Source organism: Epinephelus lanceolatus, chromosome 22 (assembly GCF_041903045.1).
Source record: "Epinephelus lanceolatus isolate andai-2023 chromosome 22, ASM4190304v1, whole genome shotgun sequence".
NCBI lineage: Eukaryota > Metazoa > Chordata > Actinopteri > Perciformes > Serranidae > Epinephelus > Epinephelus lanceolatus.
In genome coordinates, this window is record NC_135755.1 from 9,196,467 (window position 1) to 9,216,926 (window position 20,460).

At 42.9% G+C, this 20,460-nt stretch overlaps 1 protein-coding gene across 1 annotated transcript; it reads left to right on the forward strand.

Moving 5' to 3' along the window:
* The first annotated feature begins 406 nt into the window (after positions 1-406).
* LOC144459935 (E3 SUMO-protein ligase ZBED1-like) lies at positions 407-2,238 on the forward strand. Its single transcript, XM_078164769.1, has 3 exons — positions 407-478; positions 716-1,420; positions 1,711-2,238. Exons 1-3 carry the CDS (start codon positions 407-409, stop codon positions 2,236-2,238), a joined length of 1,305 nt encoding a protein of 434 aa, XP_078020895.1.
* Positions 2,239-20,460: the final 18,222 nt, after the last annotated feature.

Here is a 20,460-nt window from a genome sequence, read left to right on the forward strand (position 1 = left end):
TACCTGCATTCATATGTAGATGTGCCTTGAGCAAATTCAATGAAAAAGATGAATATCAAACAATATGTTCTCATGATGAATCACTAAAAGCTAAGGCAAAGAGATGGGTTTTTAGCTGGGCTTTGAATATATTTAAAGAGGGTGAGGATCTAACTGTTTGTGGCAGGCTGTTCCACAGTTTCGAACCAACAACTGAAAAAGCTCTGTCACCTCTGGTTTTTAACTTTGTAAGTGGGATAGACAGCAATGATTTGTCAGTGGATCTGAGGGGATGAGAGGTGGAATAGGGAGTGAGTTCTGAAATATAATCTGGTGCTGGTCCATGCAGTGCTTTAAAAACAAATAAGAGTCTTAAAATTAATCCTATACTTCACAGGTAACTAAGGCTGCCGCGATAACCGCAAAAATGAATCACCGCGGTACTAAGAGACCCACCGCGGTGCATGTTGGGCCACCGCCACCACCGCACGTGACCAACGTGACCCGACCTCGCCACATTACGCAGTGAGAGCGGGAGAGATGGCAGCTGCACTTGTACTGAAGCCAAATGTTACTTCTCCCCTTTGGGAGCATTTCGGCTTTCAGCCAAATGAAAAGGGGGAACCAGCTAATTTAGATGAGGCAGTTTGTAAAATCTGCCTCAAAAAGATCCAAGTAAAACGAGGAAACACTTTGAATTTAAAGTCTCACCTAGCAAGCTACCATCCCGCTATAGAGGCGAGGCTGCCGCCACCCGCACGACCCACACAGAGTTGCGCAGCAGCCGGTGCCAGCCGACAACTACCTGGTTGAGGAGATGGTGCCGTTTAACACAGTGGAGAAACCGGCATTCAAGTCGCTGCTTCAGAAATTTGACAAGCAATACGAGTTGCCAGGGAAAACCTACTTCTCAGAGACTGCTGTCCCGAAAATGTACAATACAGCCAGAGCCTTGGTTCAGAGTGAGCTCAAAAATGTGGACTATTTTTCTGCCACCACTGACATGTGGTCAAGCGTAAATATGACACCTTACATGAGTCTTACTGTACATTACCTGACCACAGACTGGACTCTAAAATCACGCTGCCTTGAAATGGTGTTTATGCCGCAGAATCACACATCCGACAACATCGCAGAGGCTCTCCGCAGCGCATTTGATGAGTGGTCACTGGATGAGAGGAAGCTGGCGTGCATAACCACGGACAACGGGGCAAACATCGTCGCAGCAGTGAAAAAAATGAGCTGGACGTGGCTGAACTGCTTTGGACATAATTTACACCTAGCAGTGACAAACGCAATTGCAAGCGTTAAGGATCGCACAGCCCGAGCAATGGGCCTCTGTCACTCCTTAGTGGGTGCGTTCTCCCAGAGCTGGCTGAAGAGAAGAGATCTGGCGAAAGCGCAAGCGGAGCTCCAAACCTCGCAGCGCGGGCTCATAATGGTAAAGTAGCCTTCAGAAGTTATATATTATATTATATATTATAACACTGTAACCGCCAGGCTGACAGACTGTTTGGGTTTTTATTATGCAAATAATTTTAAATAAAATCATTGATGCAGTTGAGTTAAAAAGTTGCTGGCTTTCTGAGATGGTTATTTTTCGTTTAGGAAAAAATACACTGAAACGAAAAATAATTAAAAATGTAGCCTAGGCTATTCATTAAAAAAAAAAACAAAAAAAAACTAAGCAGGTGTAACCAGTAATTTAACGTTCATCACTCGTCCATGCAGGATTGTCCAACAAGATGGGGCGCCAAACAGAGAATGGTGGACTGGGTCTTGGAGCAAACCACGGCCATAAAAAGAGTTCTGGTGGATGATCGGCGGCATCAGCATCTCATTCCCAGCTGGCAGGACATTGCTGTTTTGGAGTCAGTGAATGCAGCATTAAAGCCAGCCACTGAATTTACGGATCTGCTCTCTGGTGAGACGTATGTCACCATCTCATCAATTAAACCCGTCCTGAAACTCCTCACTGAAGATGTTTTAAAACCATCGGATGAGGACACCACTCTGACCTCGGACATCAAGCGCAAGATGTGCAGTGGTCTGGAGGAGAAGTACAGACCAGCTGCCTTACAGAAACTTTTGGCAAAGGCCTGCTTGTTGGACCCTAGATACCGGGGCAAAAATTTTGATGATGACACGGAGGAGATAAAGTGCACGCTGATTGAGGAGATATTAGATGTGGAAGACGGAGGAAGCGGTGCCAGTGTGTCAGCTGCCCTCGGCGCAAACAGCGATGCCACCAGTGGCTAAAAGAAAAACCCTTGGAGACCTGCTGAAGCCACAGACAACCACCTTTGCAACCATACCCAAGAGAGTTCAAGCCGACACCGAACTCACACGCTATCTCCAGGAGGATCCCATCGACTCCAATGCAGACCCGCTCGCATGGTGGCGCGACAGCCAAGGTAGATTTCCTCTCCTCTCCAATGTCGCCCGCAAATACATGTGCATCTGCGCAACAAGCGCACCATCGGAGAGAGTTTTCAGTGCCACTGACTCACCGCAGGAGAAATTCCCGAACCGTGACAGCCCTACAGGTAACCAGTGAAGCGAGGCCAGTACAGGGGAAATGAAGGATCTGATGGTTTCAAAGGGAGATACAACTGGGAATCATCTGCTTAACAATGATAAGATATATTGTATTTCCTTAGTATAGAGCCTAAAGGAAGCATGTATAGTGAAAATGACATTGGGCCTAAAATGGAACCTTGGAGAACACCATAGGAGATGGGAGCAGAGGAGGAGTACACATTTCCAAGCAGCTGAGAGAAAGACAGTGGCATCTATTAGCAGAAATTGAATATGATATTCAGAACTATATTTTCATCACTTGACAATAAGAATCATTGCACCTTTGTTACCCTAAAATGAGGCATTTACTGTGTATCTACACAGAGAGGAGGTCCTCTTCCATGGAGATTGTCATGTTGCAAAGCTATGTTTTCGTCATTAGCCCAGAATGGACAAACCAAACACTGGCTCCAGATAAGACGATTTGTATTTTCGTGTTAGTTGTCACTAGGGGTGTAAATCACTGATTTCATCATGATACAATATCATATTGATTCTTTGGACAACGATATGATTTTTGCCAATATTACAAATTCTGCCACGATTCGATTGCGATTCGATGCGATTTAGGGGTCTGCAATTGATATGAAACGATATTATCTGTCCATTTAACAGTTGATTACAGCCAACATAGTTGAAACGGAGCAGCTAATGTCGCTGTAGTGAGAAGTTAGCAGAATTAGATAACTTTTCGTCGTATTTAATTTTGTAACGGCATTGTTTAGGTACGTTGTGTGCTCTGTCTGTTGACCCCCTTTTTGCTCTGAAATCGAAAATATTTCCGCAGTGCTGATTTATTCCTGAGTAAACATTTTCCAGTAAAAAAAAAAAAAAGATGAAAAAACATACGGGAGTAATGTACTCCAGTGTACCGTCATGTAATGCAACAGAATCTAAAGTTCAGAATCCGATTTACAAACTGTTTCCCAGCTGTCCCTGACCTCGCTCAGGAAAACCAGAATAATCTGCTTCTCCTTCACTCCTCCTCTTCATCTCCTCTCCCTATCTCGTGTTTTTCATTTACTACTCCTCCATCGCTGCTCCGTCTCTCTCTGCTCTCTGTTGTTCTTTTCTGTGCAATTACGGCAGAAAATAAACACCACTTGCACAAGCGACATCAGTCAGGATTGATACACAGGAAGAGACGTACGCACGTGCGGATTTACACATAGAATCACACAAACACACGTGCACAACGTCATTTTGAACGACACACAAAAACACATATCCAGCAGTGTGTTTTGGGCCAGTAACGCCAGCGAGGAGACGGAGTCTCTCTGAGAGAGAAATCATATAAAAAGTGTTTATTTTTCCCTCTCTGGCCTTTGATGGCCAACTGGATCCATATGGGCCTCAGCGGCTCTGTTTAGCTGCTGGGATTCAAACCCGTAAACTGTTTTCCACATGCTCAGACACACAAGGTCACCTGTTCAAGTCCCGATTTACACTCGTTTACGAGTGGCTGCTCCGCATGTTAAATCCTCCGTCTCTTCCCACATCTTCAGATCCCGACGGGTCAAAGGTTCAAATCAGGATCTTCAGTTGTTACTTACTTAGTTTATATGACAGACAGCAGCTTCTCATGTGGCTCTTTGTCTAATGTTTATTTTAATTTGACTCCCCAGATTTTTACCAAATGTTTGGAGCGCAAACTTCCAGCAGGTCACAAGTTAAAATCCTTATTCAACATGTTGGCCAGTGATGACTTAAAATGAAATCTCTGCTAAGTACCAAACTTCTGGTTTTTATTTTCAATCCAGTGTTTTATCTAACAATTAAATACAATCACAGTGTAATTATAAAGTGCAGAGTATGCTTACAGACACAATGTAACCCCAAAGCCACAGTTGTGTCTTCCCTCCATCTTTATAGCCTCAGTAAGACGTCACAACTCTTGTTTTGAAAGCCGCAAAAAAAAGTCATTTGATTTGGTTTTTGGTGTTTTTTTCTCATGATCTTTTTTTTCGGTCTTTCACCCACGCAGACAGATGTAAAGACTGCAGGACCTCCGTCTCTCTCTCCGTCAGCCACATCCATCCATCCTACTCAAGTTGTTGTTCCGCTGTGTTGAGCAAAAACAACAAACCAGAGGAAACTGACGGAGAGAGAAAGATGAAGGCATAAGTCTGAACTGACTGATGTCAAAGTTAGATCTGAACAGAGAGAAATTAAACGCACGTTGACCTCTACAGAGCACTGTAATAAATGTATCACTTAATTATCATCTCTTGTGCACAAGAACCTTTTTATAAACCAGAAATCACACAAATGAGACAAATTTAAGACTTAAATGAGAGCTGCAGCGTCAAGGAAAAAGTTTGACATTTTAGCAAATACACTTAACCACTTTGCTGCCAAGAGTTCAATGAGAAGGTCTCAGGTCTGTCTGTAAAGCCACAGCCAGGAAACAGTTAGCTTAGCATGAAGACCAGAAAGTGGGGGAATAACGAGCTTGGCTCCGTCCAAAGGTAAGAAAAATCCTTCTATTTGCACGAGGACTACCCCTTGAAATTGAGAGATTTGGATCATCAGCAGGAGACTCCTCAGTCGATTGATATTGCTTAAAGTCGAGCAGTCCCTAATCAGCACAGTTAGCTTCTTTGCTGTATCACATGAATGCTGCTATCACACTGAACATGCCAAAATAAAATAGATAAATAAATATTCAAGTTAAACAGCTGAATCTGATTCGACTGATGTAATTATGAGTTGGGGACAGCTCTAATTTGCACCTCCTCCTATTTTCTCCTTGTTCAGTTGTCTCACAACTGAAACAGAGACATAAGTAAATGGGGAACAACTATATTTTGAATCAGGCTGCATTAAACAAAACCAGTTTGAGATGATTTGAGCTTTGTGACATGGTGCGTTATTCTGCTGGAAGTAGCCATCAGAAGATGGGTACACTGTGGTCATAAAGGGATGGACACGGTCAGCAACAATACTCAGGTAGGCTGTGGTGTTTAAACCATGCTCAGTTGGTACTAAGAAAATCTCCCCCACACCATTACACCACCAGCAGCAGCCTGAACCGTTGATACAAGGCAGGATGGATCCATGACACCAAATTCTGACCCTACCATCTGAATGTGGCAGCAGAAATCCAGACTCATCAGACCAGGCAACGGTTTTCCAATCTTCTATTGTCCAGTTTTGGTGAGCCTGTGTGAATTGTAGCCTCAGTTTCCTGTTGTTAGCTGACAGGAGTGGCACCTGGTGTGGTCTTCTGCTGCTGTAGCCCATCTGCTTCAAGGTTGGACAAGGTGTTGTTGCTTCAGAGATGGTCCTCTGCAGACCTTGGTTGTAACCAGTGGTTATTTGACTTCCTGTTGCCTTTCTATCATCTTGAACCAGTCTGGTCATTCTCCTCTGACCTCTGACCTCTGGCATCAACAAGGCATTTTGGCTCACTGGATATTTTCTCTTTTTGGGACCATTGTGTGTGAAAATCCCAGTAAATACTCAGACCAGCCCGTCTGGCACCAACAACCATGCCACTTTCAAAGTCACTTAAATCACCTTTCTTCCTCATTCTGATGCTCAGTTTGAACTTCAGCAGCGCGTCTTCACCATGTCTACATGCCTGAATGCATTGAGTTGCAACTCCGTCTCCGTCTCCCGATGTCACATTTTTTTCTTCTGTCGTGTTCCCACTTTACCTTTTCTTGCTCGTGGTTTCTGGTTTCTGAAGATGAGACAAACGCCGTCCCTCTGGTAGCCAAGACAGACACGGTCGGCTGGAAGAACACAATCACTCTCATTAACTCATCTCCCTCTCTCCATCTTAATTTTTCCCCCTCTCTGTCTCTCTCTCCTCTCTCTTCAATGATGTGATAAACATACACAGATGTGGATGGCACACACACACACACACACACACACACACAAGACAAGTAGCAGCCTGTTAGTGTGTTGTGAAGCTTCATAATTGGTCCATTTATCTTCATGTTAATATAATGTGGTGGAGTCCATCTAACCTTTACTGGGAGACGATTGGTTTCATATGTGAGCCTGGAGCATCCTCACACACACACACACACACACACACACACACACACACATCTGACATTACACGTGCACACACAGAAACACACGTTTTGAAAGGACCCCTGTGTTTTTTCTCACACAGACTCACATTAAACATATGCCTCTCACACACACAGACACACACACACCTTGGCATGCAGCTCAGTGTTTCTGCTGGGACGGTCCGATGGTTGCAAAGCATTTCATCACTCTCTCCTCACCCTCTTCTTCCATCTCTGGTTGTCTGCTTGTCCTTTGGATGATCTCTCCATCTTTGACTCCATGTCTCTGCGTTGTGCTCTCTTTACATACAGTGCACCAAATACTGCTTCAGTTCGTTTCAAATTAAATCATCATGGCACGACTTTCCCAAATGGTAGAAGAGATATACAGTCCAATAGCTGTCACAGCAGTAGCTTTGATTTTAAGTTGAAATATCTCTCTCAACTTCTGGGTCATCCAAAGATGATTTTTATATGAACAACAGCTATTGTGTGTGAGGTTTATTCGGGCAGAAAAATCTTTGTTATTGATCATTTGATTCCCTGAAAACAAAACAAGTTTTGTGACTGCACTTCAACAGAACCTGTCATGGCAAATGATACATATTTTTGTGTGATTCGAAGGACTTGGACTGCAACAAAAAGCCAAAATACATAGTGCACGGATGCGGCACGACACGACTCCAGCAGCAGCAGCAGCAGCAGCAGCAGAGCGTCAATTATAATCAACAGAAGTTTGAACATTGACCACAGCACTGCACTGCTGTACGCGATTTTTACGCAACAATGGCACACCGCGGGCATCAGCTGCAGGTATCCCCCCATAAAATTTCTCTCCATTTGTATTTCAGTAGCCTGTAACGTTACATCAGGCAGGGGGCAGCTGCTTTTGACAGCTAATCCAAGAATTGTTTGGAAACGTTATTTCAGTCTATTATTTCTGCCCTTTAAGGATACTAATAGGTGTTGTATTATATATCGTTGGAAAGCCTGATTAGTCACCTTTACAACGAGGTATAGCTTGTAAGGATCGTGTTTCTGTGGAATGAACAACACAGCTAAACGTGTGGGTAGTGCCCCAAAACAAATTGCCAAAATCTCCTGCAATAGTCTCCTCTTGACTCTTGTTTTGAGTTGCTTGGTGGGTTGGATGATTGCACTCTCCCATAGGCTTCCTGTCAGCCTTATAAGTAAGACGACTGGCCATGTGCAGTCTGTTCCTCACCGTCTGATCAGAGATCTGTCTGTGGTACCTTCGTGCAAATCTTGCCTGTAAATCTCTGGAAGAAAGCCTGCAATTCCTCAGTGAAGCAAGGGTGAGGAACCGGTCTTCTTGAGGTGTTGTCCTCCCAGGACGCCCACTTCGCGGTTCGTCTTTGACTTCATCCGTCTCATGGAACTTGGTCCTAAGTTTGGCATTGGTACCAGGGCTGACACCAAATAATGCTGCTGCTCTGCGTACCGGAACACCAGCTTCCAGTTGCCCTATTGCACGGGCCTTGTCCTGAAGGGAACAACATGGCATGTTGATGCTTGGCGCACACACAAACTCAACAAAGTTGCAGGATCCATGCACACAAGTGCTGTCAGTTGGGTGCCAGTCAGGTGCCAGTCATACACCTGTGACTGGCACACACCTGGCAGCACTTGAGGCTCAAAACAAGAGTGAATACCAACAGGAGAATAGTGCAGGGGATGTTGGCACATTTTTTTGGTTGCTACCCACATGTTTAGCTGTGTTGTTCATTCCAGGAATGCACGATCCTTACAACTTGTACCTCGTTGTAAAGGTGACTTATCAGGCTTTCCAATGACATAAAATACCAGTTGGTATTATTAAAGGGGAGAAATAATCGACTGCTGGTTGAGCGGGTTGTCCACCAATCGGATGATCAGGGGTTCGATCCCCTCTGCATGTCGGAGTATCCTTGAGCAAGATACTGAACCCCAAATTGCTCAAGGAAAAAGCGTTTTGAGTGGTTGGATGTAGTTGCTGAGTCCTCATTTGATGCCCCAATATTGCAACAAGGACAGAATTGGTGCAGCCAGGCCATTACAACAATAGGTGTACTTAAAAAGAAGGCAGATGCTTTCTCTGTGTTTGGACTTTTATTTTGGAGGGCACTAAAAACCAGTCTGTTTCGTTATTTGATTGATATTCAGCATCACGTGACAAGAAAAATGAACTGGGTCTATCTCAACCACTGACCTTTGAGACAAAGGTTTCTCTTTACTCCATCCGTCCAACCTGTCGTCTCTCATCCATCCCTTTGATAGACTTTCACCCTTTGATATAAGAGCCTGCTTGTCTTTAATGCTGTGATGTAAAGACTCCCCCTTTAAACCCAGTCATGTATCCAGTCCTTCATCTGTCCATCACGCTGGGTCAAACAGACATTTTCTCATGTATATTTTTCCAGCCTCTGTCTCACCCTGTTATTTTCCAATTCATCCTCGCTCTGCTTTTTCTGCTGTGTCTTCCTGCCTCGGTGTGGATGGTAAAAGATAAATACACCCTGACTGTGAACCACGGCAACCACATGAGATGATGAGATGAGACAGTGCTCTTCTGTCCTGATCTCTCACTGTGTGTGTGTTACTGTTACTAACATAGAATACATAAGTCAGGACACAAACGCAGTCATTTGTCATTTCCTGAAGCATGCAGCCATATTTGAGCTGTTGTAATATTGTGATTAGTTCTTTAAATTTGCAGATGAAATCCGATTTATTGCCAAGTAGGTTTTCACATATATGGAATTTGCCTTGTTTAACAGTCACAGAATATTAAACATTCCCTGGCTAATTTCAGAGATACACATTCCCTCTGTAAAGTTCCATAATGGATCACTTTTTAGGATTGGACGAACTCTGCCCTGGAAGCACACTGCAATTCTGACCAAGACGTAGTTGGGATGGATGTATGACTTTGTCAGCTTTACTGTGTTCTTGCAAGAGAGTGTTGATGTCTTGTCACACATGTAGGTGGTGTTACAACTATGCCACCAGCTGCTGTCTCTTGGTTCTGTTGTTCTGGTTGATGTGATCGTGTAGCGACAGTGTCCTCTCCTCTTGCCCTTTGCCCTTTTCCTCCTCGGTGTACTCTGGCTCAGACTGATTTACAACAGTCACTCAGTGATCATGTAAGGACTCACTCAGACTGCAAATTCAAATCGTTTTTTGGGGATATCAAAACTGTATCCAGAGTAGGGCTGTCAAAATTGCTAAAAAATGACGTTTGAATATTCCTACTTAAAATAACTAATAGGTTCGAACCATTCAATTTTTTTTTTTTTTGCATTATGTCCACAAGAGGTCAAACTAATACAAGGAAACATACTTGTATATGTATTAATACAGGGAAACATAACTACTTGTAGGTATTTTTATTTCAACCTAAACGTCTTTGAAAACATTTACATACCTAGAAGTTAAAACACATAAAACAATTATCTGTAACATTACGTTTTAAACGACCGCGGACCTCTCGCTCGCCCCCCCCTCTCTGACTCATGGCCACACCGCCCGTGGAAGCGCTGCGAATAGCCTTGAAGCGCTGGCCCTGGCAGTGCGTTCAGTGCAGCGGTCCAGGCCAACGCCCACTCGCAAAGAAGACAGCTGCAGTGGTGTTTTTTTTTTTCTCCACAATCGAATATCATTTTTCACATTTGAAGGTTCATTTTTTTTTTTCAAATTCGAATTTAAATTCGAATTTAGAATATCCAGACTGATTTTAGAAGGCACACGAAGCCCATCAAAGGTCTGTGATCAGCTGCTGCCGTCACCAGAAACAGACTTTGCTTGACGTGACACTGCAGCGGAAAAGACGTCTTAACTTCTCTGAGGCTCCGATCACTCAGAAAGTGTTATGCAGGTTGCAAGACATGAGGCACACCTCTTAAACAGAGATCTGTGTGGGTACATGAGCCCCTAAAAAAGAGGGTGGGTCAAGGGGAGTACCACCAGTTGGTCCAGGAGCTTCTCCTCCATGATGGATGTTTCCAGGCATATTTTAGGATGACTCATGGGTAGTTTGACAACCTGCTGTCTATCATCAGGTGGTATAGCTCTGGGTATCCAGCAGCTGCTACCACTAGTTTCTCCTCCATTGTGTACCAACTGTAAACTTGTTATGACCACCACAAAAGGCCCCGGGAAAAAAAATGACGAACAACGAGATGAGGTGGGGCGCTTTTCCGCGTTGAGTTGACGGTTTTTCAACTTGAGGAGTTCAGAGCGCTCTGGCAAAAACGCCAGGTGCCTAGAGCGCAGAAACGTGAGCAAAGAGCTTCATTCTCATTTAAAACAATTAGAAAACGGCGCCTCCAGCTGCTAGAACGCTTTCTGTGTGATCAGGGCCTAAAGACGTATTTTCTTGTTTCCTCTTTACTTGCATCTCTGGGTCTTATGAGGGCAGAGCTGAGATGCAAGTCTTACTGCACCACACCCACTTGCTCTGAGACACACTTGGCAGAGATCTGCGTGCCATCATTTCTAGTTTTGTCAGAGTAAAGATGTTGAGATTTCTCTGACGTCACAAAGCTGGGGTTTGCCATGTGTTGGTGGCAGAGCAGCGTCTCCGTATTCGGCCTGCAAACTACACGTTGGTCTGTGTAAAATACAAAGTACAGCTCAAATAATGAGGCTCCGCTACTGTTGAACTATTTCATCATGCACGCGCACACACACACGCACAAACATACAGTCTTTGCCTCTTTCAGTGTTTCACTTGGGCAATGTCCAACTGGCAGTCTCCATCCCCACCCAAGGCAATGGGAACCAGGTTCACTGGGAGAGACCGTGTGTGTGTGTGTGTGTGTGTGTGTGTGTGCATTGACCCAGCTGTCTGACAACTGCTTCCATTCTGTGAACAGCATAAAGGGGCTTCTGTGTGTGGACATCACTACGCTCACACACACTTACACACTTACTCCTATCATGCTGCGTGGGCTGAGCCGTCGGTCAACTATGGCACACGCCAGGGTCTTGACCTCCCTGGTTGCCAGGAGAAGGATGAGGGCGGGGTTAACTGGGTGAGCGTCGTTGAGGAAACGCCAAGGATGGATGTGTGTTTGTGTGCACTTTGTCTGGTCACTTTGACCTGCGACGCTCGTGTCATTCCTTCTGCTGGACAGATATTTGTTCATAAACACAGACCCAAAACTACCAACTAATAACTTCATCTACTACTAACTAACTTCATCAAACTAAACAACCAGATATTGCTGAAATTCTAAGTTATTAATCAATATATTTGATGGTGCATTAATCCTTCAAGTAAGTAAGCAAAAGAGGAAACATCCTCTGGCTTCAGCTCCTGAAGTGTCTCTGTTTTATGTCACTGTAAAGTGAATATCTTTGGGTTTTGGACCATTTTGTTGGACAAAAAAACAAAAAAAAAGCAGTGGTGTCTATTTGGTTGGAAATCAGAAAAATAAGTTATTGGACTTATGCAGTAAAATGTGTCTGGCTCTTTCAGGTTTTGTGGCAGACATATTGGTTGTAGAATTCTGCTCCGTGGGCGATGCTGAAAACATTTTCTGTTTTATCTCTCGTCTATATGATAAATCTCAGAGGGGACGGCTGAAATGAAATATAAATGTAGGGTAAAAAAAATCATAAACCTCAGACTAGCCTCCATTCAGCAAAAACAACATGATAATTACCCCTTTTTCTTCCTCCTCTCAGTTCAGATCCCTAAATGAACCACAATTAAAAAACTGTTTTCTAAACCTTTACAGACTACACCAAAAAGAAATACTGAACAGCTGAATTAATATTAAACCCAAAGCATTAGGGGCAGTTCACGACCAGTTCCTATACTTTGATACAGTTTTGTTATACTAGGGATGTCACGATTATAGATTTTCTTGGGATGATTATTGTCAGAGAAATAATCACGGTTTTACGATTATCACGATTATTATGCATTCACTAATTTCACACTATAAATGTGTAAAATCACATGAACACATAGATCTTTAAGTTTCATTTATTTTCATGCCAACATAACAAAAATAATATAGCAACAAAGGTTTATTTTTTGTTTAAATTACAATTTCATGTCTGATGAATGGCCTGGGCCCGAAAAGTTACATGTGGTGATATTCACATTAAATCTTTGGAGCAGTATCATGTGCGGACTCACTTTACTACATGCGTCTTTGTGGTCCTGGTCCGGCACCTAGTCTAAGTTTTTTCTAGGATGTGCGTGTCTTTTTGTTCTATTTAAATTACAATTACACAAATAAATTGAGAGCACATGCATAGTCGCAACTGCGTCATTGCACTGGTGGTCGTGCAGTGTTAATAATAAATGAAACAGACATCGTGCTGGAAGGACAAGTCCAAAATTTACTCAACACAGATGGGAGGAAGCAAAAGGAGGTAATACTAATGCTAAATGTTCACTGACTGAGGACCTTGAGAAGACATTATGTATATCTTCCACATTGCACACTGACACTGAAACAGTCTGACAACTAAAAAAATGATTTGACCTCACGCTGTGTGCACACAAACTGCAAAACTATCCATCAAAAAAGTTTTTGAGACGTGCCTTAGCTTGTCACGTTGCACTGTAAGCCCAACTCGTATCATACCACTACGCCATTAATTGCAAATGACATGCTAACATGTAATTTTTAATTCAGTGTTACATTAGATAAATTGAGATTGACTTATTTTAACCCAGTTATTGTGCAGTTACCTTTAATTGCGCATGTAATGCTGGGTGGTTGTCCCGCAGGTGTATCATGTTGCTCGTGTTTGATCCTTTGGCCGCGACTTTTTTGCAGCATGTTTTACAAACTGGAAAGCCGTCGTCAACAATGACCCCTTGGTCATTTTTGTGATAGCCAGAATGATCCCACACGGTTGACTTTATCCGTTTTTTGGGGGGGAATAAGTCTTCATCTATACTTCATCACTCGGAGACGCCTATTCAGCTGTACCGCTTGTGTAACTTTGTTTTCGTTCCGTGCGTCTGTGAGTTGCGCTGATCTGCCTACTGTATATGGTTCTGCGTCCTGGCATAATTTTTGGAGAGTGACAGTGTTGAGGAATCTTTACGAATAATTAACCGTGGCGTTTAAAATCACGGTTAATAGTGAAATCAAGTAATCGTGACATCCCTATGTTATACTAGATGATACTTGTTTAAATGATTTTTGTTTTGATGTCCTTGAAATCTGTATTGCTGTTTCTTATGTTAGAATGCAGAATTTCCTGCCTGCATAGCAGATTTACCCCTGGGTGCTAATAATGACACCTTGAACCTCAAATCTTGAAGTCAAATATACAGGGTGTATACAGGTCCTAAAAGCCTTCATCATACAGAAAGCGTTTTAGCAGCTGGAGGCGGCTTTTGTAGTTGTTTATTGATGAGAATTAGGCTTTTTGCTTGTGATTTTTGCTTCCCAGCTCGTGTTTCTGCGCTCTAGATGCCTGGTATTTCTGCCGGTCAACTCAGAGCGGAAAAGCACCCCATGTCATCTCCTTTTCCATCTTTTTTTCCCCATTGTCCAATCAGATGATTTGAGAGGCGACAACAAGTTTACAGTTAGTAAACAATGGAGAAACTGGTGGTAGTGGTTGCTGGATACCCAGAGTTATACGGCCTGATGATAGACAGCGGGTTGTCAAACTGCCCCTGAGTCATCCTAAAATATGCCTGGAAACGTCCATCATGGAGGAGAAGCTCCTGGACCAACTGGTGGTACTCCTCATGACCCACCCTCTTTTTTAGGGTCTCTTGTGCCCACACAGATCTTTTTATTGATCTATTTTTAAAACTAGAAATGTGAAATCAGCAGCTGTTGTATGTGAAACATGCTTTTAAATACGAGCACACATTTGATTTTAAATAAAGCATGTGATGTAAAGATAATAAGACAATACAAGGCAATGACGCAGTTGTGACTATGCATGTGTTATTCACCACAAGTTTGAAACTATGAAAATCAGAAGGGGTTTGCCTTGGTAAGAGGAAATAAAATTGACAGCAAAGTACTACAACGGTCAAGAGTGCGTATCACATTACAAAATAAGGAGAAAAAGTGTAAGAGTTTCTGCTGTTATGTTAGGCATTATTTCGGGATTATGGGTTCTGTATTGTATGGTTGATGGAGTATGCATAGATTTTCATATATATAAATATTAGGGATGGGAATCTCTAGGCACCTCATGATTCGATTCCGAGGGCAACAATTTCGATTCTAAAATGATTCTCGATTCTAAAACGAGCCAATGAGAAAATTTCCCCTAGATATTGAAAAACATTATTGTAATAAAGCTGGGAATACATATCCAGTGCATACAAACTATATTACTTACTGTGGTTGAGATGACACATCTCAACGGGACTCTCCTGTCCCTCGTCGACCTCCTCGACATTTCTCCTCCAATATTTACAAAACTATAACTGACTATAACTATCTATGAACTGTAAAAACACGAACTATTGCAAAAAAAACAAACGATGGCAAAACTACGAACTTTGGTGAAAACACGGCAAAAAACACTCAAAAACACAGCAAAAAAAGGTCAAAAGCTCTCAAAAAACGACAAATACTATTATTTACAACACTGAATATTATTTTCAAAGAAAACTCCACTAAAACGCCGCTAAAACACTCCCAACTTGCACTCTCCTCGTCAGCTGTCACTCTCCTCCTGCTGTGCTCACTTCCCTCCCCTCTTCCACAGGTAATGACGTCACTACCGTAATGTACCGTATATCACAGCTTTCAGAATCCGTTGGAATTACGTCAATAGCGTGAATGGTCGAGAAGTTACGGTAATTTGAAACATAAATACAAAAATAAAATTAAAATCGATTATGAGTTTTCCGCATCGATGCTTGCATCGTTCAAGACAGAATCTCGATGCATCTAAAAATCGATTTTTTTCCCTCACCCCTAATAAATATGCAGTTCTAATTCGAATAATGCCAAATTGTTTATTATTTAAAAATAAAACACAGGAACAGGACGGGACAGAAGTCATTCTTTTGTCACCCTTTACTACAGTTACCTGATGTGCAGATTAACCGAACTGACAGTACTAACCATACTCCTACATAGAACCAACGTATTTACCTGCAATCTTTGAACAAGAAAACAGTGATTTGTCCAAAACGTCTGTCTTAGGTTTGGCTTAAATATATCTTTAAAAGGTCTTAAAAAGCATTACATTTAGGAGTCTTGGGACCTGTAGTGACCCTGTTCAAATGCACAAGGATGTTATAGAAACAGGGACATCAGGTCACCCAGAGAATACATCAAATCAAAAGAGAACTCTTCAATGCAGCAAAATTGCAGCTTGCCAGCTAAAATCATTTTGGAGCATTCACACACAAACCTGAATAAGAGCGTTTATTGCCCAGAGGAAATTACACAGCACCGTTTCCAAACCTTTAATCTGCACTCAAGTTTCATCTGGTTTTGACATTTGGGGCCCATTGTGTCTATGAATCTCACTGATTACTGTAAAGCCCCGCCCCCTTCGTCTGCGACCGTGTTGTGATTGGCTCGCGCCCTCGCACAGCAGCGTCAGTGCAGATTAAAAAGGAGACGACAAACAAAACAAGGCGGTTTCCTTTAATGGTAAACAGTGGCTCTGTGCAGGACGGCCGCTGCCATGTTTCCTCCCTCTGAGGGCGAAGAGACGTCCGGTCGCAACACGGCTTCGCACGATGATGTATAAACACGCCGAGCCTGTCCTCAACTGTCAAAACAAAATGAAACTCGAGCCCTGATAAAAGGCTTGGAGAGCCGGGGGACTAATTGTTTGGGGAAATGAATTTAAAGTTATAGTTTTTGAGAAGGTTTCTTCTTTCCGCTGGACATTTGCTCGCACGGCTCATCCTCCTGCCTGTGCACACAATCTCTCTTTTTCCTCTTGGAGTTTGGCATGGAAGAGCCACCGTACTTAAACAGACCTGTGAGAGCCAACGCATCTCCACAGCCGTCTACAACCTCCTTCTCTCCTCGGTACTGGTACCTCTGATTTATCCGTCAATATTTCATAAAACACACACCGTTCCATCCGACAATCATCAGGTTTTTGCGAGCCGAGATGACTCACAACCTTCATAATATCCCACAGTGTGCTTCTCCTCACGCCAGCAGTCGTTTTGTGAGAGTAGGTGTGAATTTTTTTTTTTTTCTCCCACAGTTGGACATCTTTCTTATTTTGGAGCGAAGCCTCTTCATGTCCTCGCGCAAATAAAAATGATTAAAGGCAGCGTTTGGTTTATTTTTACAACTTTGGACCGAGACAGAGAGAGAAGGATCGAAAGATGCTGACGTCTGCCCCTCTCTAACCCTTTTTCACTTTTATAGAAACTTTATCAGGAGACACAAGACTGAGACACCAGACTTATGCCTGTCGCCTGTTTGTTGACCCTTGTTGGCATAGCAACTGATCTTGGGGATGTATCGCAAACACTGTAGGAGTATCAATCACACACACACACACACAGAAGGGTGCCCCACGCTCACCAGAGAACAAGGTTGGCAAAGCCTCAACGCAGCCGCCTTAAAGTGTGTGTTTTGGTGAGTGAGTTTGAGTTTTATGGTCCCAACTTGAAACAAGCCAACACTGTGTTCCTTATGTGTATGTTTGTGTGTGTGTGTGTGTGTGTGTGTGTGTGTGTGTGTGTGATGGAAACAACTTTATTAGCAGGTATGAAAGCCACCCGCCGGTGTCTGGCCAGGACGACTGGGATGTGAGAAGGGAAGCAGATTGCTGTCAAACTCCTTTTTTCCCCCTTTTCACTTTCATTTGTTTTCTTTTCACTTTTTTCATCTGTCAAATGGAGTTTTTCTTTTTGTCAGAGGCAGAGAGGAGGAAAAGACAGATGATAAAGAGAAGGAGGGAGAAGATGAGGATACTAGAGGAGTGACCAGAGAGGGAAAGATGAGAGGGAAATGGTGAGAAGGATCATCAGGAGAGGAAAGAATAAGACGGAGAGAGTCAATGGAGAGAAACAACGGGAAGAAAATAGAGCCAAAGGAGATAAAAAGAAAGAGAAGTTAAGGAAGAAACAAGTATGGGATGGAGAGAAACAAAAAGAGCAGGAGAGAAAAGCAAAGAATGAGAGACATATCCCGTGATGGAGGAAGCAAGGAAGTATGAGGAGGGACGAAAACAGATGCCAAGAGGATATTTAAGGCTGTAGGACTGGTGTGACGGTTCTGTTCAGACCTGAGACCAATTTCTGATAAATTAATAGGAATAAATAATATTCTTCAGGGAGTGTTGTCTTTTCCAACGGCCGCTGGCACAGCTAATCCGGTCGAGACAATCAAATCAATAGTCGATTGTGCATAGACAGTGACCATGATGCTGTCTGGACACAGACTGTGTCTCAGACTGTTTTCCCTGCTTTAATGATTCAGTGTGTACGATATATTGGCAGAAGGATGTTATTTTTAAGTGTATAATCACCTGAAAATAAGAATTGTCGTGTTTTCGTTGCCTTAGAATGAGATCTTCGTATCTTCATATTGTCCTCATCTGTGGAGACGGCCATGTAGCACTGCCATGTTTTACAGTAGCCTTGAGCAGACAAACCAAACACTGGCTCTAGATAGGGACGTTTTGGAGTTTTCGTGTCCACCACCGTAGTTAGCAGCCCCTCCATGGCGAGCAGCGTCAGAAAAACACAGATTTTCAAACATGAAACTGCTTCTTTCAGCGTTTTACTGGTTTAAATCACCTGGTTTGTTTGTTTTGGAGAGGACGAGACGTCTGCAGATATTTCAGCTCCCGCTAAAAAAAAAACCCCTGAACATCTGGATTTAAAGATATCAGGTGAAAAAGATGAGCACACCTTAGCAGGTGCTAGGCTACTCCTCACCTTTTAGGCCAACCACACCTAGCTCCTTTGTCTCCAAACTAGGGATGTGCGCGATTAGATGTCTAAATGGCTAAACATCCGCCCCCTCGCTAGTCGGCACCAGAAATATTAGTTGGTTAAACCAGTTAGTGTTTATTCATGTACAAGGTTGCTTAACTGCAGGGTCCGACGTTAAGGTTTTTTACTACTTGCCCTGCCGGGCAAGTACTTCTCAAATCTACTTGCCCCATCTAAATTCTTACTTGCCCTGCCTAAGAGGTTCTTTTCCTGGCTGTGTGGTGCATATTTTCGCTCATGACTTATATCTTACGTCAGCAGAGACGCTCAGCCAATGGAGGCAGCAGCACATAAAAAAGCAGCACACTGCAGCTGGCCCCTCCAAGGACAGAAACAGGAGAGGAAATACACGATTAGGCCTGGAATTAAGTCATTTTTAGGGCAAGGCCACTTTGGCCTTTGATAAATACAAATTTATTGGGGCATCACGGCTAAAATGTGGGGCACCAAGACCAAAACCAATGGCGCAATAACAATATGTGCTAACTACATTGAATGAAGACAAAACAATATATGTGTTGAAAAACTACTGAGTTTATTAAAACTGGGTGTGCATGACTGGGGATATGTCTCGTTTCATGTTGTTTTGATTCATGTCCTTTATTTTTTAAGTCTTTGAAATCTCTTTATTCTTTTGTTATCTCCTAGTTATGAAGAAATTATTATTAGAAGAAGATTCTTTATTGTTCTTTCTCAGCACATTACATACATTGAAATGAAATCTGACCTCTGCATTTGACCCATCCTACTGTATACACTGGGAGCAGTGGGCAGCCGCAGTGCAGCGTCCAGGGACCAACTCCATTTCTTTTGCCAATGCCAGTGGTCAGGGTCACTGACAGGAGTATTCACCTAACATAGCCTACACATCTTTAATTATATAATTATTTATATGTCTCTATGTATATTTTTATGTAAATCCCCAATATTTTATTTGACTTTTAAAAAAATCCTCTTCCTTCATTTAATGTGACAGTGTTTATTGTATTGCATTATATGTATTAATTCCCTTCAGGATCTTGTATGTTCTTTAATGTGTGTTCAGTTTATTAAAAGAAAAAAAAAACAAAAACGTTTTGGTGAACCCTGCAGCAAAGTGAACCCTCTTCCTCAGAGAGGATCTTTGCCTCACATTTTGTTCTTGGCAGTAGAGCAGAGTGAACCATCTTCCTTCTCAGAGGATCTTTGTCCCATGAGAGCAGGCAGCTGTTCTCCGTGTCCGCATTTAAAACATCTTTCGCTGGTGATTTGACAGTCACTAGAAGCACATTATGACCCTTTGTAAAAGTTTCTGTGTGGTACCTGTGTTATACATGAGCTAACGTTAGCGGGTAAGGACTGAGAGGCTGTCCAGTATGTGTGTGTGTCCGAGTCGGTGCTGTTTGCCCGATCGGGCATGTCTGCACAGGGTCTGCTGGCCCGCCGGCTATTTTTACTTGCCCCGGGCATTCAGGCAACCGTTAATGTCGGACCCTGTAACTGTCATGCAAAAAATGTATTATTAAAATGTATTATTATTATTGTTAGGCTAGCGGCTTCTCTCTGACATGCCAAACAGCGTCTGACGAACACTGATTTGTAACCTGACACTGCTTTATTCTGTGTTTTTACAGGTTTGAATCACCTGGTCCATTTGTTTCGGAGAGGAAGGGACCTCTGTGGATGATTTGGCTCCCGGTAAAAACCTCCTGAACGCCTGGATTAAAAACAAGGTGAGCACACATTTAGTTATCAGAGGAAAAAGGTAAGCACATGTAGCAGGCGCCCATCTGCGACACGCCAAACAGCGTAGGAAAAACACTGATTTTTAACATGAAGCTGCTGCACCGCCAGTGTCCGTCCACTAAAAGTGTTTGTTTTTGCCATTAACGGGCACCGAATGTTATTCCAAGTGTCTGACAGCATTAATGAAAGGATCCCAACAGAGATAGATCTTTTTGTTAGAGAGTAAGA